At 45.5% G+C, this 27,468-nt stretch overlaps 1 protein-coding gene across 1 annotated transcript in view; it reads right to left on the bottom strand.

Annotated features, from left to right (window-relative positions):
* The window catches only part of LOC125462276 (cytoplasmic phosphatidylinositol transfer protein 1-like), a 215,667-nt gene that overhangs the window by 34,384 nt on the left and 153,815 nt on the right, over window positions 1-27,468 (bottom strand). The window contains exon 9 of the mRNA XM_048552115.2: window positions 24,151-24,214. Within this exon, the coding sequence (XP_048408072.1) occupies window positions 24,151-24,214 (64 nt within the window). The remainder of the gene's footprint in view (window positions 1-24,150; window positions 24,215-27,468) is intronic.

Raw genomic sequence — 27,468 nt, forward strand, 5'->3', positions numbered from 1 at the left:
GGGGTGAATTGTACAGTTAGGGCCTGCTTGAATTAAAACAGAAATTGCTTCAGAAATTCGGTAGTTAATCAAGCTAATGTTTAGGGTCCAGTGACCCTTCCTCGAAACTCCAGCTCTGCTTTCTCTGCACAGATGCTGCCAGAGCTGCTGAGTTTCTTCAGCAATATCTGCTTGCGTTTCAGGTCGGTGAGAATGGGAGGTGCTGGCATCACCACCATGTCAGTGGCAAGGACCTGGCTTCAGTGACCAAGATGCTGCACGACCCAGGAACAGGTCATAAAATCCCATCCAAATCCCTAAGAGTTTCAACTATGAAGAGTGTGACTCATTATAATGCTTCTACTCAGGCGATCCATTCCTTTGGCCATCCCATAGTTGCCCACCTTAGAAGAATGTGTACTTCCTCAGTATTTTTCCTTGTCAGTTATAATGCTTGCTCTCCCTGCACAATGCATTCCAATCAATACAACAGAATGATGACAACTCCTTTCAAACAGAGGCCAATTCATGCTGCATATTTTGTAAGATGCTGTTACAGGACAGCTGCTCTTCTTCTCCAGGAGGTTCTATTAGCACACGAAAAGCTGCTCCTTAATTCAAAGAGGCAGCGACAGTGAGGAGTAGGTAAAAGATCAAGCATGTGGAGCAGGTCAGTTCAACATTGTCACTCATTCGAACTGAGTTAGTTCAGGAGGTGGGAGAGTTGTCAATGTGGCAGTGGAAGGTGTTGGGTCCATACAGGTGAGAGAGTTGTCAATGTGGCAGTGGAAGGTGTTGGGTCCATACAGGTGGGAGAGTTGTCAATGTGGCAGTGGAAGGTGTTGGGTCCATACGGGTGGGAGAGTTGTCAATCTGGCAGGGGAAGGTGTTGGGTCCATACGGGTGGGAGAGTTGTCAATGTGGCAGTGGAAGGTGTTGGGTCCATACAGGTGGGAGAGTTGTCAATGTGGCAGTGGAAGGTGTTGGGTCCATACAGGTAGGATTGTTGACAATGTGGCAGTGGAAGGTGTTGGGTCCATACAGGTGGGAGAGTTGTCAATGTGGCAGTGGAAGGTGTTGGGTCCATACAGGTGGGAGAGTTGTCAATGTGGCAGTGGAAGGTGTTGGGTCCATACAGGTGGGAGAGTTGTCAATGTGGCAGTGGAAGGTGTTGGGTCCATACAGGTGGGAGAGTTGTCAATGTGGCAGTGGAAGGTGTTGGGTCCATACAGGTGGGAGAGTTGTCAATGTGGCAGTGGAAGGTGTTGGGTCCATACAGGTGGGAGAGTTGTCAATGTGGCAGTGGAAGGTGTTGGGTCCATACAGGTGGAGGAGTTGTCAATGTGGCAGTGGAAGGTGTTGGGTCCATACAGGTGGGAGAGTTGTCAATGTGGCAGTGGAAGGTGTTGGGTCCATACAGGTGGGAGAGTTGTCAATGTGGCAGTGGAAGGTGTTGGGTCCATACAGGTGGGAGAGTTGTCAATGTGGCAGTGGAAGGTGTTGGGTCCATACAGGTGGGAGAGTTGTCAATGTGGCAGTGGAAGGTGTTGGGTCCATACAGGTGGGAGAGTTGTCAATGTGGCAGTGGAAGGTGTTGGGTCCATACAGGTGGGAGAGTTGACAATGCAGCAGTGGAAGGTGTTGCGTCCATACAGGTGGGAGAGTTGTCAATGTGGCAGTGGAAGGTGTTGGGTCCATACAGGTGGGAGAGTTGTCAATGTGGCAGTGGAAGGTGTTGTGTCCATACAGGTGGGAGAGTTGTCAATGTGGCAGTGGAAGGTGTTGGGTCCATACAGGTGGGAGAGTTGTCAATGTGGCAGTGGAAGGTGTTGGGTCCATACAGGTGGGAGAGTTGTCAATGTGGCAGTGGAAGGTGTTGGGTCCATACAGGTGGGAGAGTTGTCAATGTGGCAGTGGAAGGTGTTGGGTCCATACAGGTGGGAGAGTTGTCAATGTGGCAGTGGAAGGTGTTGGGTCCATACAGGTGGGAGAGTTGTCAATGTGGCAGTGGAAGGTGTTGGGTCCATGCAGGTGGGAGAGTTGTCAATGTGGCAGTGGAAGGTGTTGGGTCCATACAGGTGGGAGAGTTGTCAATGTGGCAGTGGAAGGTGTTGGGTCCATACAGGTGGGAGAGTTGTCAATGTGGCAGTGGAAGGTGTTGGGTCCATACAGGTGGGAGAGTTGACAATGTGGCAGTGGAAGGTGTTGGGTCCATACAGGTGGGAGAGTTGTCAATGTGGCAGTGGAAGGTGTTGGGTCCATACAGGTGGGAGAGTTGTCAATGTGGCAGTGGAAGGTGTTGGGTCCATACAGGTGGGAGAGTTGTCAATGTGGCAGTGGAAGGTGTTGGGTCCATACAGGTGGGAGAGTTGACAATGCAGCAGTGGAAGGTGTTGCGTCCATACAGGTGGGAGAGTTGTCAATGTGGCAGTGGAAGGTGTTGGGTCCATACAGGTGGGAGAGTTGTCAATGTGGCAGTGGAAGGTGTTGTGTCCATACAGGTGGGAGAGTTGTCAATGTGGCAGTGGAAGGTGTTGGGTCCATACAGGTGGGAGAGTTGTCAATGTGGCAGTGGAAGGTGTTGGGTCCATACAGGTGGGAGAGTTGTCAATGTGGCAGTGGAAGGTGTTGGGTCCATACAGGTGGGAGAGTTGTCAATGTGGCAGTGGAAGGTGTTGGGTCCATACAGGTGGGAGAGTTGTCAATGTGGCAGTGGAAGGTGTTGGGTCCATACAGGTGGGAGAGTTGTCAATGTGGCAGTGGAAGGTGTTGGGTCCATACAGGTGGGAGAGTTGTCAATGTGGCAGTGGAAGGTGTTGGGTCCATACAGGTGGGAGAGTTGTCAATGTGGCAGTGGAAGGTGTTGGGTCCATACAGGTGGGAGAGTTGACAATGTGGCAGTGGAAGGTGTTGGGTCCATACAGGTGGGAGAGTTGTCAATGTGGCAGTGGAAGGTTTTGGGTCCATACAGGTGGGATTGTTGACAATGTGGCAGTGGAAGGTGTTGGGTCCATACTGTCTTGGGAAATAGGAGTAGGCCAATTGATCCATCAAGCCTTCTGCCACATTCAATAACTTATCTGACCTTGGCCTTAAACACACATTTAGGTCTGTTCCCTCATAACCCTTGATTCAATCAATAATCTAATTCATAGGAGAGTCTGATGACTTCCGGTTGCCATGACATGTAGCCAACAGTGGGGAACTCTGATGTTACAGTCATCCATTGGATGACCAACTGAACCACCCAAGGACAAAGACTATCTCCATCCCCTGTTTGCACAATGAAGAATTTACATCCGTCGATAGCACCTTCATTACTTAAACCAGAGTTAGCCAGTTGGTGCAATGGAAGCACTGTGCCCATGCAAGGAAGGGGAGGACCTCACTTGTCCAATCCTTTGATGGAGTAAAGTCTCCTGTCACCTGGAAATACCACACAACCGCTGCTATCTAAGAGAACACTTAGTCTCCTGTTGCCCAAGTCAAATGTTGCACTGAACACCGGATAAACCTCTCAAATACAAAGTATGGGCACAACCCAACCAGCCCCAATTAGAGATAATGGGAACTGCAGATGCTGGAGATTCCAAGATAATAAAATGTGAGGCTGGATGAACACAGCAGGCCAAGCAGCATCTCAGGAGCACAAAAGCTGACGTTTCGGGCCTGGACCCTTCATCAGAGAGGGGGATGGGGGGAGGGAACTGGAATAAATAGGGAGAGAGGGGGAGGCGGACCGAAGATGGAGAGTAAAGAAGATAGGTGGAGAGGGTGTAGGTGGGGAGGTAGGGAGGGGATAGGTCAGTCCAGGGAAGACGGACAGGTCAAGGAGGTGGGATGAGGTTAGTAGGTAGCTGGGGGTGCGGCTTGGGGTGGGAGGAAGGGATGGGTGAGAGGAAGAACCGGTTAGGGAGGCAGAGACAGGTTGGACTGGTTTTGGGATGCAGTGGGTGGGGGGGAAGGGCTGGGCTGGTTGTGTGGTGCAGTGGGGGGAGGGGATGAACTGGGCTGGTTTAGGGATGCAGTGGGGGAAGGGGAGATTTTGAAACTGGTGAAGTCCACATTGATACCATATGGCTGCAGGGTTCCCAGGCGGAATATGAGTTGCTGTTCCTGCAACCTTCGGGTGGCATCATTGTGGCAGTGCAGGAGGCCCATGATGGACATGTGGCATCATTGTGGCAGTGCAGGAGGCCCATGATGGACATGTCCATCATGGGCCTCCTGCACTGCCACAATGATGCCACCCGAAGGTTGCAGGAACAGCAACTCATATTCCGCCTGGGAACCCTGCAGCCATATGGTATCAATGTGGACTTCACCAGTTTCAAAATCTCCCCTTCCCCCACTGCATCCCTAAACCAGCCCAGTTCATCCCCTCCCCCCACTGCACCACACAACCAGCCCAGCCCTTCCCCCCCACCCACTGCATCCCAAAACCAGTCCAACCTGTCTCTGCCTCCCTAACCGGTTCTTCCTCTCACCCATCCCTTCCTCCCACCCCAAGCCGCACCCCCAGCTACCTACTAACCTCATCCCACCTCCTTGACCTGTCCGTCTTCCCTGGACTGACCTATCCCCTCCCTACCTCCCCACCTACACCCTCTCCACCTATCTTCTTTACTCTCCATCTTCGGTCCGCCTCCCCCTCTCTCCCTATTTATTCCAGTTCCCTCCCCCCATCCCCCTCTCTGATGAAGGGTCCAGGCCCGAAACGTCAGCTTTTGTGCTCCTGAGATGCTGCTTGGCCTGCTGTGTTCATCCAGCCTCACATTTTATTATCAGCCCCAATTAGTTCAGCTTTACAACTTTCTCAACTTTAATTGCTGAATCTTGTGGGTTTCTTGTCATGGTGAGACAGATTCAAGTTCTAAGAAGTGACACAGAAAGAGAGGATTGCGTTTATTTAATTCAGTGCTACGGTTTTTAACTCCAATGTCGTTTCGAACAGAGGAACTCAGCAACTTAAATGGAAATGGTGCAGCCATCAGATCTGTGCAGTGCCCATTTTAGGGCTATTGTCAAGATGATCAAGCACTGTTGCTATTAAAGGTCAGGAAAGAAAAACACAGATGACAACCATATTTATTTCAAGATCTCAGGGGAAATGTCACTTCTAGGAAAGGAGCAGCACTGTGGTTTTCTCATCCCATATTCCAGCAGAATATTTTGACAGCAACTAAACAGCCAGATTGCCGACATTTTCGTGTAAGTGAGCAATTAGCAGCAGAGAATGGTTAAGAGCTTTGCTTAATTTGCCAGAGCATTTGACAGGAGACAATATTAACCACAGTTTAAATTACACAAGGGCTACTGTGGGGACTTGAGAATGAGCAAGAATGCATTGAGAACAATTTAATTACAGTTTCACCAATTTCATTTTGACCAGAGCTCTCAAGAGGTTCAGGTGCCATATTCCAGTGAATGCCACATGAAAGGTTAAAATCAAGCTACCCCAGAGAAACTTGCCTCTTTGTGTGCTGTAAATACAGTCTGTAGTAAAATCAGAAGTCTAGGATAAGGTTTATGAGCTGTGACTCAGATAGGCATTTGGTCCGACAAGCTATCTGACTAGAAAAGTGAATTATGCATATGTCCTCTTTAAGACAAATCTCCCTGCAAAGTAATTTCTTAGAAGCTTATGGAGGGATTTTAGTGTAACTTTGATGCAAGGAGCAAGGCTGTTATTTCTGCTGTCATAAGCTTTACAGTGTGACGTCTCATTAGTCCATTTCCCTCAGACTATGAGAAAGTAAATGGCAATGAGCAGTCATGACATTTCTTCTGTTTTACTTGATTTAGAACAGCAAGAACCATCAGGTAAGAGCGTACTGGTGTGAATTTTGATTTTCCATTTTCTTCACTGAATCAATGGGGCAATGGGCTAATAAACAGGAATAATCTGTTCCTGGATTTTCAGTCAAATAATACAAACTAGAAGACCGCAATAACTCATTTGGCTGTTTTCTGACATTGCAGAACCTTATTTTCTGAACTCTCTTACATCAAAATGTGCACATTATTTCTGTCTGTAAGTTCCCATTACCTGGTATCCTTCCTAATCCTACATTGCTGCTGGGGAGCTCTGTTACAAACTCTAGATTACTCGCATTGACATCTTGCTTTAATGTAAATGCATCGTTTGACGTTATGGAAATAATGCTCATATAATTCACAATTATATTTTGGACTGCACTAAAATGGTGTCCTTCAATGACCATCTTTGGATTGAGGTTAGGCTGGGATGGGTGATTGGGAGTATAGCATCTCAATCAATCTTGACTAAAAATAGATTGGTAGGTTCTTGATTGAAGTGGTCATGTTTAAATTAGAACAGCCTCGTTGTCATGGCAATGCAATGTATTGTAACAGCAGTGCAATCCAACAAGGCATGGCATCTCCTGCCAACATCACTGAGCCCTTGAATTCTAAATGTAACCACAAACATTGCTTGAAGAAAGTCCACTGTAACTATTGTAACACAATGTCAGAGGGCAGAAAAATGAAGCGGAGATTTACCTAAACTCTACCATTCAAGAATCAAGCACAGGAGAGAGGAAATAAGAGGCCCGTTTCTTGATTAGAACATTTCTCACTAAAGTTACCAACTGTTTGCTGTCAGTTTGTACAAGTTGCATCACGTGACTCCCCTAAGCATCCCACCCATACAACCAGTTTTGCTTCCTAACACCATGAAATGCTCCATTCAAAATACAAGTGAAACAAATCCCTTTCCTCTGAAGCTCCCAGGATGTTTACTCCCCCCACAGTTTGCTCCCAGCTGTATCATACGTGTCAATCACAAACAGAAACAGAAATTGCTGGAAAAGCTCAGAAGGTCGGGCAGCATCTGTGAGCAGAAAGAAGATCTAATGTTTGGGTCCAGTGACTCTTCCACAGACATGTTAATCTTCCTCTCAGACTTCAAGGCAACAGTGGAGGTATGAAGGGGTGTGACTGAGTGAGTGCAGTGTGTGTTTGTGTGTATATATGTATATGTCTGTGTCTGTGTGTGTGTGTGCGCATGCGTGTGTGTGTCTGTGCATGTGTGTCTGTGTGTGTGCGCGCACGTGTGTGAGAAAGTGTGTGTGTGTGCGCGCGTGAGAGAGAGAGAGGGAGAGAGAGAGAGTGTGCGTGTGTGTGTGCATGTGTGTGTGTGTGTGTGCATTCATGTGCGTGCGTTTTGGGGATATTTAGAGGGAATACCGTTTACATTTCTATATTACTGGCAGTGAACATGAACTATTTTTTGCATCTTCATTAAAGTGTGTATGTGAGCGTGAAATGTGTGTGTGAAGTATGTGCCTGAATATGAAGTGAGTGTTTGTGTATGAAATGTGTGGGTGTGAGTGTGAAGAATGCAGGCATGAGTGTGAAGTGTGTGCATCTATGTGCGATGAAGAGCGTGTGTGTATGTATGTGCATATGTATGTGTGTGAGAGTGAATGTTCATGTAGTGTATGTGAGTGAGAGGCTACATGCATGCATGTGAGGATTGTGTGGCTAAGAGGTTAGTGTGTAAAATCAGCGTATGTGGGATCAGGTTACTGTATTGAGATAGACAGAAAACGGATTGGCAGAGAGGGAATGGAGGAAACGAAGGCAAGGAATAAATGAGTCTTTTTCCAAATGGTAGCAGTGTCTAGGGGATACCACAAGGATCAGTGCTTAGACTCCAGTTTGTCACAATATACATGAATGATATGGATGAGGAAACTAAATGTAATATCTCCAAATCTGCAAGCAGCACACAGTTGGGTGGGAGGTGAGCTGTGTGCAGGATGCAGAGATGCTCCAGTGTGATTTGGAGAAACTGAGTGAGTGGGCAAAGGTATGGCAGATGCAGTATAACCTAGAAAATGTGAGATTTTCCACTTTGCCAGCAAAAACAGGAAGGCTGATTATTACCTGAATGGCTGTAAATTGGGAGAGGGGCGTGTGCAGAGGGAACTGGGTGTCCTTATGCAACAGTTGCTGAAGGTAAGCATGCAGGTGCAGCAGGTGGTAAAGAAGGCAAATGGTATGTTGGCCTTCATTGTGAGAGGTTTTAAGTACAGGAGCAGGAATGTCTTTCTGTGATTGTACAGGGCCTTGGTGAGGCTGCACCTAACAGAGCATGTACAGTTTTGGTCTCCATACCCAACGAAGGATGTTCTTGCTAATGAAGGAGTGCAACAAATGTTTATCAGACTGATTCATGGGATGGTAATATCGGTCTATGTTGAAAGCTTGGATTGGTTATGATTGTATTTGCTGGAGTTCAGAAGAATAAGGGGGATCTCATGGAGACCTATAAAATTCTAACAGGACTGGACAAGATGGATGCAGGATGGATGTTCCTGAGGACTGGGGAGTCCAGAACCAGGGGTTACAGTGGGCAAGGATATAAGGTAAACCATTTAAGACTGAGATAAGGAGAAATTTCTTCACCCAGAGAGTCCTGAGCCTGTGGAGTTCGTTACTACGGAAAGTAGCCAAAACCAAAACATTGCATGAGTTCAAGAAGGAATTGGAGATAGCACTTGGGGAATCAAGGACTCAAAGGATATGGGGGGGAGGGGAACAAGAGAAAGAGTCTTTTGAGTGGAATGTTCAACCATGATCATAATGAATGGCAGAGCAGTCTCAGTGGGCTGAATGACATAATCCTGCTCCTGTTTATATGTTTCTCTGTTTATGTCTCTCCAAAGAGTGCAACAGAGAGAGACAGTGCAACAGAGAGAGAGAGAGAGAGAGAGAGAGAGTGCAACAGAGAGAGACAGTGCAACAGACAGTGTGAGGGGGGTGAGAGGGAATGACGGAGTGAGGAAATAAGGGTGAAAAAGTGAGAGAGAGAATGTGAGAGTGAGTGACTGAATAGGAATATGCAAGAGCAAGTGTGAAGATGAGAGAGAGAGTTCAAATATTAAAGACTGACAGAGAACATGAGAGAGTGAGACACAATATGAAAGTCAGAGAGAATGAGGTAGAAAAACAGGAGGCTGGAAGAACACAGCAACCCAGGCAGCATCTGGATGGAAGGAGTAGCCAATGTTTCAGGTATTAGTCTGCTTTAGAGAATGAAGGTGACAGAAGTGAGAGCATGACAGAATGAGTGAGAACATTAAAGAAAGGCAGTACAGGCAACCCTTCTTTGACCTGTATGGTCGCAAACATTCAGGGAAAACTCAATGGATGTGGCTCAAGCTGTTTTTGGTGGATCCAGTAAGGGATTTTCTGCTGCTCAGACCAGGAAATACAGAAGCACCATCAACCAGGGTCTTCCAAGGGCAGGTTGTTTTCTCTCTGTTCCATTCTCCAAACTGCTCTGCTAGGTGTTCCTAATGACAACTATGTTCAGTTCAATCCAGAATTGGCAAGCTGGGCCTAATATGCCCTCTTGGAGATTAAATAGATGATACGTAAGTCTGGCACAGGAGGACTGCCCTGTTACTGGCATAGTCCCAGGGAACAATATTGTTTCTAGTGATATTAAAGGATTGGAGGGTCATTGCCCACCTTTCTCAGAGATGTAGTGGTACAGCCTAGCCCCAGTCACTCTATTGATAGGTTCGGAGACCAGACAAAATCTATCCTTCCCCAGCTGGATTCTAATTGTCCTGGCTCTTTAGATATTGATCTGGAAGAGGGGAATAGGTTTGGGTCCGAGTGGGATGTTGTTTGGAGGGTTGGTGTGGACTCGGTGGGTTGAATGACCTGCTTCCATGGTGTAGGGATTCTACAGCAGAACATTGCAACGAGTAAAGACAACCCTCTGGCTTCTTGCTTTGCACGGAGAGTTAAACCCAGGAATTACTGATGGAGCAGAATTTTCCCACAGCCTTCCATGTGCTAACTGGTCATACAAGAGCTGCTTGTGGAGTGTCCCCCTGAATACAGAGACAGACAAATTACATTCTCTGCTGTAAGCATCTCCCACTTGACCCTCAGATGAAACATGCCTGTGCGCTACCTTAAGTCTACAATGACTGGCACTCATTAATTGTAGTGCTGTCAGTGCCTGCCTAAAAGGCCCTTGGGCTGGGACTTGTGAAGAAATGTGTGGAGAGGACAATGTCATTAACGACCTTTACTGGCATAATTAATTCACAGGGATACACACGGAGTCCAGTTCTCAGACTAAAACCATTGACGTCATTTTCAGATGTCTGCCAGGAATGTGGGCAAGTTAGCATGTACATCCCAAGATCGTGGGACAGATCATGGAGTATTAGAATGGCTACCAAACAGGAGATGGCCACTTGGCCCTTACAGGCATGCTGGATCTCTCCAAGAGCAAGCGACCAGCTCTCCCACAACACTGAACTTTCTTCCCACAGCCTTATACATTTTTTACCCCTGAGTTACCTACTCAAATTTCTCTTGAAAGGCACAATCAAATCTGTCTCCATTAGCATCCCAGGTAGTGTACTGCAACTCATCAAAGAATGCCTATAGAGTGGGAACCAGCCAACAAGCACACACTACCCCTCCGAAGTGCATCCCACCCTGGCCAATCCCCTTATCCCTCCATTTCCCATGGCTAATCCATCCAACTTACACACTCATGAACATTGTGGGCAATTTAGCAGGGCCAAACAACCTAACCTGCACATTTTTGGACTGCACACAGACACAGGGGAATGTGCAAACTCCACACGGTCGCCCGAGGGTGGAATCGAACCCATTCCCTTGGGGTGTGAGGCATCAGTGGTATCCACTGAGTCACCATGGACACAGAAACAAGGAACAAGAGTGGGCCACTTGGCCCTTCAAGACTGCTCTCCCATTCAATAAGATCATAGCTGCTCTGATTTTAATCACAACCCTACATTTCCTGCATGTCTCCCAATAATCTTTCATTCCCTTGGAAATCATGAATCTTTTGACCACTACCTTAGGAATATTTAAAGATTCTGCATCAGCTGCCTTTGAGGACTCCAAAGATTCATAGCGTTCCAAGAGGAAAGAAAGAGGAGGATACAGGCAGAGCCCTGTATATAGCCTGCGCATCCCTGGACACCACTTGAAATTTAGCACGACCAATCAACCTCCCACATTTGAACTGTGGGAGGAAACCAGAGCACCCAGAGGAAATCCACACGGGGCGAATGAACAAACTCCACACAGTCAGTCGCCCAAGGGTGGAATCAAACCCAGGTTCCTGGCACTGTGAGACAGTAATGCTAGCCACTGAGCCACTGTGACACCCCAAATGGATTCTCTATAATCATGAAAAGTGTAGATATTTGTACATCAAATCGAGGATTAGCAGATTAGTTTGGTAAATGACACTGAGCTACTCCATGTGTTAAAAGCAACACCTTGCTTTAATTATTGAGTGTGTCTATTCGGCGTAGTGGTAACATGACTCACATCATAGCCACAAAGCCTTCTTTTCCACCCCACCCCCTCCATTAGCTTTTTTCCAATCAATACTCATCCGTATACCCTGATCTCTGACCGCTTCTGTCAACGGGAACAGTCTCTTCCTATCTACTCCAACGAGCATAGTCTCCATTCCACCACATTCCTGATTTCCACTGAGACACTGGGAATGATTTTTCATGATTGTTCCCATTACTCTGGCTAATGGGACTCAGCGGAATCAGTGTTTAATGTTACCCACATGGCTTGATTTCCAGGTAAGCCAATGAGTGGCCTGGCATATTGTGTACAGTTCTGGTCTCCTTATCTGAGGAAGGATGTTCTGGCTATGGAGGGACTGTAACAAAGGCTTACCAGCCTGATTCCTGGGTTGGCTGGACTGACGTACGAAGTGAGAATGGATTGGTTAGGACTATACTCTCTGGAGTTTAAAGGATGAAGAGGCATCTCACAGAAACCTATAGAATTCTAACAGGACTAGACAGGTGAAATGCAGGAAGGATGTTCTCAATGGCTGGGGAGTTCAGAACCAAGGTCACAGGCTAAGGATACAGGGTAGGCCACTTAGGATTGAGATGAGGAGAAATATCTACAGCCAGAAAGTGATGAGCCTGTGGAATTCTCTGCCACAGGAAGTGGTTGATGGCAAAACACTGGATATTTTCGAGAAGGAGTTGGATACTGCACTTGGGGTTAAAGGGATCAAAGGTTATGGGGAGAAAGTGCAAAAAGGGTACAAAGTTGGAAGTTGAAGCAGGCTCAAAGGACAGAATGGCCAACTCCTGCTCCTATTTTCTGTGTTCTTATAGCGAACACTCCCTGAGAGAAATGTGAGTAAAAAATGCCTATGTAAATTGAGCTCCAATATCTGCTGTTAGTTGCCTCTGGGGTCACAACAGGTGCATCTGTTACATCTGTTGTCCATTGAGTCCCATGGCTTTACCTGGATACACTATAAAGATACACTGCAGCCTAGTGCTGGCCACTCAGTTTGCCTCCTCTTTCTCCAGGGCACTTTTTTGCTCCTTTGCTGGAGACATCAGCTCTCTCATTACCAGCTGCCTGACTGTGCTCATTAAAATCCCAAGAGTCAAAAATCATGGATCACAATAACGTTAATGGCCCTTCCCTTTCAAAGCAGATAGATGTGTGCACACTGAAACAAACATTCAATACCTAACCGAGACCTCTAGTGACACTCCGATCCTGAATGTAGCAGCCCAGCTGACAACGGATACAACGTAGACCTGGTAGCTCTGCAAGGTACTGAGCCCCAATTCGCTAATACACAGCTCTATTTGAAGTCCACTCTCAAATACCAATCTCCTGAAGAACAAGGGTTCTACTCGTAACAGGATCAAGGAGCTCCTGTGATTGAGTGGCAGTGTCCTTATGCCTCCAGGCCAAAAACTCTGTTCAAGACTCAAGCAAAGATTTGTTGGCCACAGAAGGTACTGACTTTTCCAGACTGAAAAAATGGCGAAATCTGCAAATGCTTGACTCAAAGATACAAGTGCCTGAGGAGCCTTGGTGGGATAGATGTGGAGTAGATACTTCCTCTTCCAGGAGAATCTTGGACTTAGTGTCACTATTTAAAAACAAGGTGTCAACCATTTACAAGAGAAATAAGACAAAATTGTTTTCAAATGGTCTTTGCGATGTTCTTCCTGAAGAAGTTGGTGGAACTTGAGCCCTTGAATATTTTTAAGCTGGAGATAGATAGGTAGGCACGCTGGATCAGTGGTTAGCACTGATGGCTCACAGCACCAGGGACCTGGGTTCAATTCCACCCTTGGGCGACAGTCTGTGTGAAGTTTGCATGCTCTCCCTATGTCTGGGTGCTCCAGTTTCCTCCCACTGTCCAACAATGTTCAGGTTAGGTGGATTGACCGTGCTAAATTGCCCATAGTACCTGAGGTGGGTCTGGGTGGGATGCTCTTTGGACAGGTGGTGTGGACTTGATGGGCTGAATGGTCTGCTCCTACACTGTAGGGATCTTATGTTAAACAAGGAGGTGAAAGGTCATCATGTGTGGTTCTGTTCAGATCAACCATGAACAGACTCAAGGGGCTGAATGGCCTGCTCCTTCTTTACATGGCTGTGGGCAGGTGATAAGGTGGGGAGAGTTCTGTCTTTGGTAGCCCTGCAGGAGGCAATTGCAAAGAACAGCAGTATTACATCTATAAGCACAGACCCACAGGAGATCCATGGACCAGGTTTTCGAAACAAGACTAACCTGACAGCCATCTCTTCGCCACCAACAATAGGTGACAAACACCTAGCAGTTACTGAAAGCAAGGAACTGCCGTGCAAATAATTTAATATGAAGGATAAATTATAAAATATAAATTCTATGAGCTCTGAGACTTGAAACATTAACTCTGCTTTCTCCCCACAGAGGCTGCCAGACCTGCTGAGCTTTTCCAGCAATTTCTGTTTTCACTATAAACTACTTGAGCAGTGACTGCAGTGGAATATGTTTTTAAAACGGAAAAGGCTTTTGTATTTGGTTCTAAAATTATTTTTATTCACTCTGATCATACATCTCTGACGTAGATGGGTCTTGGTCCCAAAGCCTCTATCCTAGAGGTAGAAACACTTTCGCTGAGCCACAAAACTCCCAGTTATGTATTGACTGTGACTCAGAAGATTAATATGGTGCTTTGGAAGTCAACAAAAGCTTCAGTTTCCATGACTCAAATAGTAAAAAAAAATGGAGCTGCATGGTAAATAGGAGTCTGCCAGTCCACAAGCAACCTCATCTGTCCAAATTATGAAGACAGGTTGTGGAATAGTTTTGGAAATTGAAATGTAAAAGCTCTGAATGGGTTAGACACTGAGCACCATTCAAGCCATGAACAGAGCAGTCACCTTTGAGAAGCAGGCCGTGAAAGACATAAAGATTGTGAAATTTGATTCTTCGGCTTCCAAAGTCAGTATGGATCTGTCATAAGTACAAAATGAGTATTCCACATCAACAGAACAGACGTTCACTGATGTCAAAGCTCCAGCAGGCAGTTCCTTTCACAGAGAGTGCTTTTTCAAGGCAGAGCTACAATACAAACAATGACAGCTTTGCTTAACTGCAGTTCCCAGCTGGGAGCATGTATGAATGGATTGGCCCTCATTACCTTTTAAAAGGTGTTTAGTTATTAATTGGAGGAAAAGCACAGTTCAGTGTCCTAGGCTGATAAATGTTCTTATAATTGCTACAAATAACTTTCTTATAATCATGTTGGTCCTTTGAGCTGGGGACTTTGTTCTGGACATTCAATAGAGTTTACTTCCAGAAGACCAGAGGACACGGCAGCAGAAGTAGGCCATTCAACCCATCATCTCTGGTCCTATCTACTGAGGTCACTGCTGATCTGACAATCCTCAACTCCACTTTCCTGTTTTTTCTCCAAAAGCCTTGCGTTCCTAACTTTTTAGACTTGACTGCTCTCTATAGTAAAGAATCCCAACTAGCTTCTGAGAGAAGAAATTCCTCTCAGCTCTGTTTTAAATATGCTACCTCCTTTATTCTGAGATTATGTCCTCTGGTTGTAGATTTTCCCGTGAGGTGAAGCAACCCTTCCGTATCTACCCCTAAGAATGTTGACTATTTCAATAAGATTGCCTCTCGTTTTTCTTGTTTACAATAAATACAAGCCTAACCTATTTAACCTTTCCTCATAAGGCAGTCCCCCATACCTGGCATCCGTCTAATGAACCCATTCTGGACTGCCTCCAATGCCGGTATATCTTTCCTTACATAAAGAGTCCAAAACTGTTCACAGTATTCCAGAAACATCTCTACTTTTATATTCTATTTATTTCAAAATAAAGGCCAACGAAATATTTGCCTTTTATGTTATTTGCTGAACTTGTCAGATGGACTATAACGTGGGAAAGTGGAAGGTGATGTGCTTTGTCAGGAAGAATAGAGGAGCTGAATATTATTTAAATGGAGAAAGACTGCAAAGAGCTATGGAACAGAGGCATTTGGCATTTTGTGATTCATGGATGAAAATGCCAAATGCCTCTGTTCCATAGCTCTTTGCAGTCTTTCTCCATTTAAATAATATTCAGCTCCTCTATTCTTCCTGACAAAGCACATCACCTTCCACTTTCCCACGTTATAGTCCATCTGACAAGTTTTTGGTCACCAGCTTCACCTGTCCAAAAATCCCAACGCCCTACTCTAAGAAGTACAATAGTCTTAAGCAACATTCCTTTCTCGAGAAAAGCTGCTAATTGTTCATTTTCCATTTGTGGGTAGCACAGTGGTTGGCAACTGCAGACTCATAGTGCCAGGAGCCCAGGTTTGATCCCACCCTCGGGTGACTGTCTGTGTAGAGTTGGCACATTCTCCCAATGTTTGCGTGGGTTTCCTCCCACAGTTGTCAAAGATGTGCAGGTTAGCTGGATTGGCCATGGCAAATTGTCCGTGGTGTCCAGGGATGTGCAGGCTAGTTGGGTTAGCCATTGAAAATGCAGTCCTATAGGGTGGGGGGGGGGGGGTGAGTATGGGTGGGATGCCCTTCAGCTGGTTAGTAAGGATTTGATGGGCCCAATGGTCTTCTTCCACATTATAGGGGTTTATATGATATGAGGCTTTGCTGGTCACAAAATGACCTTGAGTTTTTCCCTAAATAATAGTGATCGCCTTTTTAAAATCATAATTAGCTGTGAAAGACTTGAACAAATGCAGGAAGGTAAATCTCTTATCACTTTAGGACATCCCATAGAGCTTTACAGACTGTCCCTGGGTTGCATATGGGTTCTATTCTGTGGGTTTCTTCTGGGTGCTCCGGTTTCCTCCCACAGTCCAAAGATGTGCAGGTTAGGTGGATTGGTCGTGCTAAATTGCCCACAGTGTTCAGGGATGTTCAGGCTAGGTGGGTTAGTTGTGGGAAATGCAGGGTTAGAGGTGTAGCGTAGAGGGGGTGGGTCTGGGTAGATGCTCTTCGGAGGATCGGTACAGGGACTGGATGAGCTGAATGGCCTCTATCCGCACCGTCGGGATTGCATGAAGTTGATCTGTACACAAGTCCAAACACAATGCAGGACAATGGAAATTGTAAATACAGGAGATGGTCACGTTTCCAATCTTCAAAATTTTAAAACCGTGTCACACTTGTAAATGTGAGTACTATCAGTTGGATGTTTGTAAAGGGAGACCTCCTCATACGGTCAATGAAATACATAAGGCTTGTGGGATCCAAATATTTCTTTGGCAGACCACTTTGGTGGTGTGGGCCTGAAGGTTTTTCTTAAATTTTGCCTCACTGTCCGCCAGTGTTCAGCGTCCACATCAGCCACACTGTGAACGTGGAGAAAGGGCAGAGCAGAGTGAAAGCCTGAGGTGCTGTAATTTAAAGTGGCACAGGCTTCAGCAAACAAAAAGTGTCTGACTCGGGTTCTGTTTTGCCCAAAGAGGAGGCGGGGGGTGCGGTGTGGTGGTAGGGGGAACTGCACAATATTCTATTTTTGGCAATACTGCTATATGCTATATAATATGTACAAATAATGCAATGACGCGTCTGAATCGTACTGGTAGCTTTCGAAACCAGGCTTTCGAAACAGGTACACATGAAGGTTGGGGGAGGAGATGCCTCAAATGACATCTTTCAGGCTCAATTAGGATTTAGCGTTGGACGATGCCAATTGCTTTGAAGAATTGCATTCCATTCTTCTGCCTTTCGACTGCTCGGTTTCTCTGAGGCCTCACTCTAATAGGAATTAAGCAAGCCTGCTCATAACACATCATTAAAATTTCCCCTTCTTTTTCAAAGTGAGCCTGCTTGCTAGCAACTTAGCACACTTCTCCCTCCCCCTCACGAGCGAGGTAACTCAGCTGAGGGTCTGCCAATTGGGAGCTGATGGGCGCAGAGCCCAGCTATCTGGCCTTGTCACAGGACTCGGCAGTTCATGGCCCTGAGTCACCAGAAACCCGCAGGTTAATCGTAGGTCAGCAGACTCTGAGGCCTAATGCCTGCCTACCCTTTGGGCAATCCAAAAGCGAGACGGTTCCTTTTGCTCGTCCTCACGGGATGAGTCGCGAGGTCAGAGGTTACAACTCACAACCCCATGGAATACAAAATGGTCACACTCAGAACAAAAGGAATTCTTTCTGGGTTACACACGCACAATCAGGAACATTTCACAATGAGTCAGAACCTCCCCCATCACCACCACCGGCCCAGTGGGATTATCAGAGCTCAGACCAACATCGAGAACATTGAGAACGTAAGCAATTAAATGTCGTAGGTTTTGCCAAGGCAATGCAAATATTTCCCCTGATGAGAGAAAGAAAAACTTTGCATAATACGTATGCTGTTCATTACACCACAGTGACGTTTCAGTGAACCCAAGGGAGCCTGGTTAAAAGTAAACAGCAATAACATCCTTTAAACTGATTGTTAGTTTGTTGGTGTAAACATATCTATTAGTGTAATTCAGCAAGGTAAGCACTGTTTCAGAAACAAATGCTTAGTCTTGATCCACCTTTTTACCTTCATGCACAGGATGTGGGTATTACTGGCCAGGCAGCATTTATTGCCCATCCCTAATTGCCCAGAGGGCAGTTAAGTGTCAATCACATTGCTGGGGGTCTGGAGTCACATGTAAAGATGGCAGTTTCCTTCCCTAAAGGGCATTAGTCAATCAGGTCGGGTTTTCCCACAAAAACCAACAAGAGTTTCACAGTCAGGGGAGGTGATGGCCTAGTGGTATTATTGCTGGATTGTTAATCCAGAGTTCCCAATAATATTCCGGGGACCCAGGTTCAAAACCCCCCACAGCAGATGGTGGAATTTAAATTCAATAAAATGTGTGGAATTAAGAAACTAATGATGACCCATGAATCCACTGCTAATTCTTTGGGGGGTAAAAACCTATCTGGTTCACTAATGCCCTTTAGGGGAGGGAACTGCCGTCCTGACCTGGTCTGGCCTACATGTGACTCCAGACCCACAGCAACGTGGATGACTCTTAACTGCCCTCTGGGCAATTTGGGGTGGGCAATAAATGCTGCTGAGCCAGCGACGCCCTCATTCCATTAATGAATAAAACAAAAGAATCATTAGACTTCCGATTCCAGATGTTTATTGAATTCAAATTCCATCTTCTACTGTCGTAGGATTTGAACACAGGACATTTTAAGCTGGTTGGAGGAAAGTATAGAGGGGATGTCAGAGGCCGGTTCTTTACACAGAGAGTTGTGAGAGCATGGAATGCGTTGCCAGCAGCAGTTGTGGATGCAAGGTCATTGGGGTCATCTAAGAGACTGCTGGACATGCATATGGTCACAGAAATTTGAGGGTGCATACATGAGGATCAATGGTTGGCACAACATTGTGGGCTGAAGGGCCTGTTCTGTGCTGTACTGTTCTATGTTCTATGTTCTATAATCATGGCCTCTGGATTAATAGTCTAGTGATAATAGCACTAGATCATCACCTCCCCTTTCAGAAAAATTAGATATAGAAAAGCACCTGAAACAGAAGATTGCTGTCTTTCCCTGTGAGTTCAAAACAACTCAAGTTTTCCTCATTATTGAATGCCTCCCACCTCTTCTTTCTCCATGCTGCTTTCCAGCTCGCTCTTCATCCTGCACCCTGGAAAGCCCACCATATTTGTTTGTATTAGTGTCGGGAGCCATGCAAAAGGAGGTGCAAGTATTGATGAGTGACCTGGACACCACTGCGTGAGCATCTCCGACCAGTGTACCACTGACAAACAAAGCCTTTGTTCTCATGTTCAAATTCAGCCAATGGGGAGAAAGGCGTTCATTGATTGGAGGGTGGCATTCACTCAATGCACCGCCTCCAAACAACCAAAGGTGGCAACCCTGTCCAGGAGATTACAGGAGGAACTCACTTGGTGTCCTCATCTGGTTTGGGTTGGGAAAGCAGTTCAACTAGATCCTCCAGAACAAGACAGTCTTTCACAAACGCTGTTGAGCGTGTGGAGGCCATGACAACAAGTAATCAAGTTCTGTCAGCCCAGGTACCTGAAACTAGACCAGGAGAGTGGCCTGGCCTCATAGGCCCTAACATGATTCCATCGATCAAAGTGGCCTGGAAGCAAGTCAATAATGATGCAGCATTGCTACACACTGTTGTATTATTTATATTCTTTGGGCAAATGAAGACAGTTTCAATCTCCACAGGCATGTAGGACAGAAGCAGTTTATAACCACTAGGATCATCAGAAAATCCCACTAACTGGAATTAGTATTAGCTCAGGCTTAAGGCTTTATCCTCACATTCTCTTTCTTACTGCCAGCATCAGCAGTCTTTACCCCGATCGATTTGTTAATCGCATTAAGGAGTCTTGTTGCATAGTGGCAGTGTCACCACCTCTAGACCGAGAGGCCTAGATTCAAGGCCCATATGTTTCATAACACCTCAGAACAGGTCGTTTTGAAACTATCTACAGGCCCCTTGCTTTGACGTCCTGGTAATTTGTTCTGGAAGGAGGAATAAAAGGTGTACGGGGACCTACCTCTCCTGATCTTCATGTCCTCTTTACCGATCCACTAGGATGCACCCATCAATACCAAAGGACCTGTTTGCAGTGAATCCAGAGGTGGCGGGTTGGCTGATTATTTAGGACTCTTGCACATTCCCGATTACCATCACTCTACCGATGGTGACTGGGTCTTCGGCTGCCTGGACTGTAAGCACTGCAATTCCCTTCCTCTACCTCTCTACTTCCTGGGATGCAAGGGCCGTTTAAGGAGATTCAGAGTAGAATAGGCTTATATTCTCTCAATTTCAAAAGGGCGAGGGGGCAGTAATTGAAACATATAAATTTTCCCAAGTAGTGCAGCACGCTGTTTTGTCTCAACTGGAGATCTTGGAGCATCTGGCCAAAGTTTGGTGGAGTTGGGGGCTTGGGAGTGGTTGGGGGAGGGCACGGCCTGTGGTTCAGGGCTGAAGGTTTGGACGTTGAAGCACCGAGACAGCAATGGTGGCGTAGCTCCCGAAATGAGTCGTAACAACTGTGTTCTCGCTCTCACGACCCCTTCCCCTTCCACTGAGCGGTCGTAATAGTTTTCAAGCCTGGATATGGGGTTGGAGTTCAGGAAGTGCTGACCTAGAACTGGGGGAGCACAGTGGAAGGGTAAGGGGTTGGCCATTTTGGACTGAAAGCAGAAATGCCTTCACTGAGAGTTTTGCAAATCGCAGGAATTCTCTGCCTCAGAGCCCTGCGGTTCCTCAGTCACTGACAAATCGTTGAACACTGAGGGAGCTTGGGACTGGGGCAGGAAAATGTTGTTTACGGACAAGGTCAGCCATAATCTTAGTAACTGAGCAGGCCAAAGGCTTCTTAAGTCATTACCTCAGCTTCCTCAATTAAGATATTCCTTCAAACCTCAACCTTTGAGCAAGCCCTTGATCAGTTGGCAAAATCTCCCCATGTCACGTTTTATTTGATCATCGCTCCTTGGGATGGGTTTGATATAATAAAAAGGCGCCAGCCAAACGCAGGTTGTTGTTGATTAGCTTCAGAATTATTCAGAGGTGCTGTTACCTGTAACAGAACCTCTTCTGTGTTTGCTCAATGGTCTCCGCTGTCAAGCCCAACCCCAAGGAGTTAAGACACAGATTCCACACAGCAGAAAGCATCAACAGATTTTAAGACATTCTCAATTAACCTGTGATGTCATGACTCTGGGGAAGGTGGGACTTGAATCCAACCTTTTTAAGCTCAGAGGTAGGGACACTCTCACTGTACCACAAGCACCCTTCACAGTAGTTATAGATTGGTGCGTATCTATTTTACAGTTTAATAAACAGTGTTTATTCAGCATTTTTCTTCCTTTGACAGGGGGAGGTGAACTAGCAGAAATGTCAAAGAGCTGCAAATTAGTCCTGACTTCACATTGCTGATGTTCCAATTTAACCTGCAGCACTTCTTGTGAGAATTTGTCAGTCGTTTTCCTTCCCGAATCAGTTGCCCTGGCAACCTGCACTCGAGATGGTTTCATGTCTCTGGCATCTCTGGAGCCAGTTGCCTTCCTAATGGAAACGGGAAATGCGAGCAGCACGCAGTGGGACCAGGCAGTGACAGTGCAGGGGGAGGTGGACGTTTCCAATCATCGAGCTTCAGCTAAGCCCACAAATTCTTTGGGGTGAGTTTTCAAATGAGGTTTTGATCCTGTCACACGTACTTCTCACAAAAATATGGCCCCCCCAACACAAGAAAAGACTCCTGCCATTCACCTATCTATGCCCCTTATGATTTTATAAATCTCTGTAAGGTTACCCCTCAACCACCTACACTCCCACGAAAAAAGTCCCTGCCTACCCAACCTGTCCTTGTAATTCAACCCTCCATTCCTGGCAACATCCTGGTAAATCTCTTCTGAACTGTCTCCAGCTGAATCATATCCTTCTTATAACAGAACTGGATATAATACCCCCAAAGAGGCCTTACCAACATTAGGTGGTTAGGTGGGTGAATTGGCCAAGATGTAGCAGATGAAGTTTCATGTATCTATAAGTCAGAGGTTATCAATTTGGTCAGATGAATAGAAAGGTAACTTATTATTGAAATGGGGAATAATTTCAGGCTGTATCAGTGGGGAGAGATCTGGGTGTCCTTATGCATGAATCACTGAAAGCAAGAATATTCGGCACAGAATATCTTAAGGTAAATGGAATTTTGGCATTTATTGCTAAAGGAACAGAGTAGGGAAGTGTTACTGCAACTGGATGAGGCTTCAATGAGACTGCACCTGGACTATTGCATATACTGTTGATCCCCTTACTTGAGGAGAGACGTAGTTGTATTAGAGGCAGTTCAGTGGAGGTTCGTTTAGGTTGATGTCAGAGATGAGGCTTATGAGAAAAGACCGAGAAGTTTAGGTCTGTACTATCTGGAATTTAGACAAACGAGGGATCTATTTGAGGCACATAAGACGCTGAAGGAGATTGACACAGTAGGTGTAGGAAGAATGTTGCTTTGTATGCAGCAATCTCGAACAAGAGGTCAGAGATTTACGATAAGGCATAGCCAATTTAAAACAGAGACGAAGAACATAAGAAGCAGGAGCAGGAGTCGGCCATTTGGCCCATCGAGCCTCCTCTGTCATTCTATAACATCATGGCTGATCTTTTTGTGGACTCAGCTCCACTTACCCGCCCGCTCCCCATAACCCCTAATTCCTTTAATGCTCAAAAATCTAATTTGCCCTAAAAACATTCAAAGAGGTAGCTTCAATTGCTTCACTGGGCAGAGAAATCCACAGATTCACACACTTTGGGTGAAAAAGTTCCTCCTCGAATCAATCCTAAATCTTCTCCCCCTTATTTTGAGGCTATGCCTCCTTGTTATAGTTCCATTTGCCAGTGGAAACAACCTCCCAGCTTCTATCTTATCTATTCCCTTCATCATTTTAAATGATTGAGGAGAAATTACTTCTCACAAATCGTTATGAACCTGTGGAATTCACTACCCCAGGGTGCACTGGATACTGGAGTATTAAGTAAATGTGAGGAAGAGATGGGGAGATTTTTCAATGAGTAATGGGTCGAAGGGTTATGGGGAGCAGGCAGGAAAGTGGAGTTGAGGCCAAACTGAGGATCAGTCATGATCATATTAAATGACAGAGAGACTGGAGGGGCAGAATGGCCTACTCCTGCTTCTCATTCCCATATTCTTGCAATGGTTATGTTCGCAAAGCCAGGTCACACACTGTGCAGACCATTAACTTGTTTTCCCACAGTTTTTTGCCATGACACAGAGCCAATGTAGTTAACTCAGCCACATTAGGGGCATTTAAACAGTCCTTGGATAAGCATATGGATGATGATGGGATAGTGTAGGGGGAAGGGTTCACAGGTTGGCGCAACATTGAGGGCCGAAGGGCCTGTTCTGTGTTGTGGTATTCTATGTTCTAAGAAATTAGAACTTAGTGGAAGACACACAAATTCATTTATAGACAGTTGATCCATTGCAATGAAAATGCAGCAGTGCAGTCAGCAAGCCTCCTGACCTTTTCAAACTGCCATCCGAATCCACAGTGAAATGGTCTGGAGGGTTTAGGAAATCGAATTTGCTGAATTTCCCCTTTTTGTTTCGAACTGACAGTCAAAATAAGTGTCCAGTCAAGCATTTTCTCTTTCTTTGACTAATACTTTAAACAAAATGTGAATGCTATGCATTGGGGCTGAGCAAGCACAGACAATACCCATCTGTGAGTTAGACATGAATAATAGTATCCATTTACTGAGGGTTTCTCACCTTTGGAGTTAACATTGGATTAATCTCCCAGGTGTGGAAGTGCATATAGTAGGAACCTGTTTACCCGAATGCACTCAGCTATAAGTAGATATGACCACATGAATTTAGGATCAAGAGTAGATCACAAGCCTTTACCCTCCCCCGCCAGTTGCAGTGATGAGGATCTGGATTTTTATTCCAAGCTAAACAAGATGTAAACAAAAGCAAAATACTGCTCAAAATCTGAAAGAAGAAACAGAAAATGCTGGAATAGTCACAGGACAGACAGCAACAGCGATGAGGAACAGAGTGAGCATTTCAGATCATAATAACCTTCGTCAGAACAAAAGATCCAAAACTAATGGAGCGTTTACCATCGCTGATATGTACCCTATTGTGTTGCAGTGGACATGTCGAACTGCTGTCGGCGAATCTGCAAAAAAACCATGATCGAGCCGGCAATGAAGCCAAACATATTTGCTCTTCCTTTCCCACTTACATTACGAGAGAGCTCTGGTTATGAGATATTGATGAAGTGCTACACGTAATGTTAAAAAACAAGTACAGTTATTTAAATGGACTTACCACACCATTCATCAACCCAGGCAAAGGCTTGTCGATGACCTATTAGTAAGATGTCCCTGATCACCTGAAACCAAAGAAGATAGCATGATTGAAATAACGTTGGCAGTTGCTTCTTTGCTTAAGCATTGCAGCATTGTTAATAACAAATCGCGGGCAGAATTCTATTTTGCTGAATATCCCTCTTCCTGTTTGACAATGAAACATTTTAACGCAATTTTTCTGGTTCTTGTCAGACGAATTTTTATCAGCTCAAATCTCACAGAGTTTAAGTAACGAAGAAATGGATCACTCAGGAGGAATACAACTGTAAGAAATAGGAGCAGAAGCAAGCCATTCAGCCCATCATAGAACATAGAACATTACAGCACAGTACAGGCCCTTCGGCCCTCGATGTTGTGCCAACCTGTCATACCGATCTCAAGTCCATCTACACTATTCCATGTACGTCCATATGCTTATCCAATGATGACTTAAATGTACCTAAAGTTGGTGAATCTACTACCGTTGCAGGCAAAGCATTCCATTCCCTTACTACTCTCTGAGTAAAGAAACTACCTCTGACATCTGTCCTATATCTTTCACCCCTCAATTTAAAGCTATGCCCCCTCGTGCTCGCCGTCACCATCCTAGGAAAAAGGCTCTCCCTATCCACCCTATCTAACCCTCTGATTATTTTATATGTTTCAATTAAGTCACCTCCCAACCTTCTTCTCTCTAATGAAAACAGCCTCAAGTCCCTCAGCCTTTCCTCGTAAGACCTTCCCTCCATACCAGGCAACATCCTAGTAAATCTCCTCTGCACCCTTTCCAAAGCTTCCACATCCTTCTTATAATGCAGTGACCAGAACTGTACACAATACTCCAAGTGCGGCTGCACCAGAGTTTTGTACAGCTTCACCATAACCTCTTGGTTCCGGAACTCGATCCCTCTATTAATAAAAGCTAAAACACTATATGCCTTCTTAACAACCCTGTCAACCTGGGTGGCAACTTTCAAGGATCTGTGTACATGGACACGGAGATCTCTCTGCTCATCTACACTACTAAGAATCTTACCATTAGCCCTGTACTTTGCCTTCTGGGTACTCCTACCAAAGTGCATCACCTCACACTTGTCTGCATTAAACTCCATTTGCCACCTCTCAGCCCAGCTCTGCAGCTTATCTATATTCATCGAGTCAACACCAACCCTCTGAAGAGCATCCCACCCAGACCCATGTCCCTACCCGATCTCTGTAACCCTGCATGCCCACCATGACACTGCCAGCAGCTTCTTGTCTGGCTCAAAGTCAAATTGTAGCCAATATTTGCTGCTCAGAAGTACGCTGAGGTGTCGTCAATGCACAAAGTTGTTGCTGTTGTGATTGGTCCAGCTGCCTCTTCGCATCCCACTGGTCCCTCCAACAACTGGTGGAAAGCAAGGATAATCCCCTCCCAAACTGTGGCCTTCAGAACTGGTCATCAGCCTTGGGGCTGAGTTGGTGTCGAGGTCTCAGGCTTGTGCTAATCATGGAGGACAGAGGGAAATGTGTGGGTGCCTTATGATAGGAGAAGTTGTGAATGCTTTGAGGAGAGAGAGAGCAGAAGTGATTTGCTGACATGGTTCCAAGTATGACAAACTTTAGCTGCGCAAACTGATTGCCTGCTGGGACATTTCCCTCTGGAGAGACCACAGCTGAGAGGAGATGTGATAGAGATTTTCAAAATCATGAGTGAGCTAGATAGAGTAGATAGGGTGAAGCTTATGAAAAAAAAGGAACATAGAACACAGAACAGTGCAGCACAGTACAGGCCCTTCGGCCCATGATTTTGTGCCAACCTATTACCCTACTCCAAGATCAATCTACCTTGCAAACCCTACATTTTACTATCATCAATGTGCCTATCCAAGAGTCGCAGAGAAGAAACAAGAACGAGAGGGCTTACTGATGATTTTAACTGAAGCAGGGGTGATGTGAGTAAAGCCTTTAGGGTATGGGATGCACTGCCTGGAACTGTGGTGCTGGCAGTTTCAATTGAATCATTCAAGAGTACATGAGATTGTTATTTGGATAGAAATAATGTGCAGGGAACATGGGAAAAAGGCAACTGATAATAGGGCTGATGCAGACATGACAGACCCAATGGTCTCCTTCTACACCATAATAATTCTGTGAGAAATACTTCTCTGAAGTGAATATTAAGTGGCTTGCCAGATTCACTAGACAGGAAGAGCAGTATTACATTTTCCTTGAAGCCTGCACCTTTTTTGAGCAATATATTGCTCACTTGTCCTAATATTTCATGTCAGTGCCACATGTTATTTGATAATTTACATGTGAAGCACCACAGGAAGCTTCATTGTGTTGAAGTTGCTATATAAATGCATCATGTTGTATAAATGCGTCATGTCATATGCAAGAGCCAATGAAGCAAGTGTGCGCAGTGTGCCCCTTTGAGGGACTGTTGTTCTACAGCTTTGGCTGCAGGTTCCTCTACAATAACCTGATCAATATACCAATGGAATATTAGACTATCAACAATTTAGCAAATCTGTATGAAGTGTCCAAACACTGGGATCTCACACCTCGTCTGGTTATCAGAATGACAGTGGCTGCTCTAAGTCTAGCTCTTAGCTCCCAGCTCTTGTTCCATAAACATCCTTAAGGAAAACTGCCTCACTCTGGACAATGTCCCAAAACTAAAGGCAGGAGAAAATATCAGCAGCCACCACGGTGTAAAATTCTATGCTGTTCAAACTAACCATGAGTCCTACTGCTTCTCATTAACCATTATTATCTGTGGGACGAGTCTTACTTCTGTCAGTCAAACAGGTTTTGAGTTGCAGTTGAACTTTTTGGTCTGTCAGATTCAGCTGTCTGGGGACTTGACAATGTATCCAGATATTCTGACAGGATTAAGAATATAAAATGTACTGGAAAGTTCTTGTGGTGTGGTAGTGTCCCTATTTCTGAACCAGGGCACCCAGGTTCAAGTCCCAGTCGCTTCACAAGTGGGTAATAACAATGCTATATGGGTGATTAAAAGATGTCTAGGATTCACAGAAACATTTTCTCTCGAATAGGGCTTTCCACCTGGCTATGAGTCAGTGTGGACACTAGCTACCCCACAGTGATTTAACATCCTGAGATGTGTTAATTGATTGGACATCACTTCCGCCAATCACACCCAGAATCCCCGCCTCACGGTGTCACTGGGCAATCTAATTAGACAGTAGATCTGTAGTCCCACCAGCACCAGCAGTGACCAAGAATGGAATGACAAGCACTGTCCAGCATCTCAAGCTGGAAAAATGAGGAGGGAGGAGGATTCATTTAC

This window comes from Stegostoma tigrinum, chromosome 23 (assembly GCF_030684315.1).
Source record: "Stegostoma tigrinum isolate sSteTig4 chromosome 23, sSteTig4.hap1, whole genome shotgun sequence".
Classification (NCBI taxonomy): Eukaryota; Metazoa; Chordata; class Chondrichthyes; order Orectolobiformes; family Stegostomatidae; genus Stegostoma; species Stegostoma tigrinum.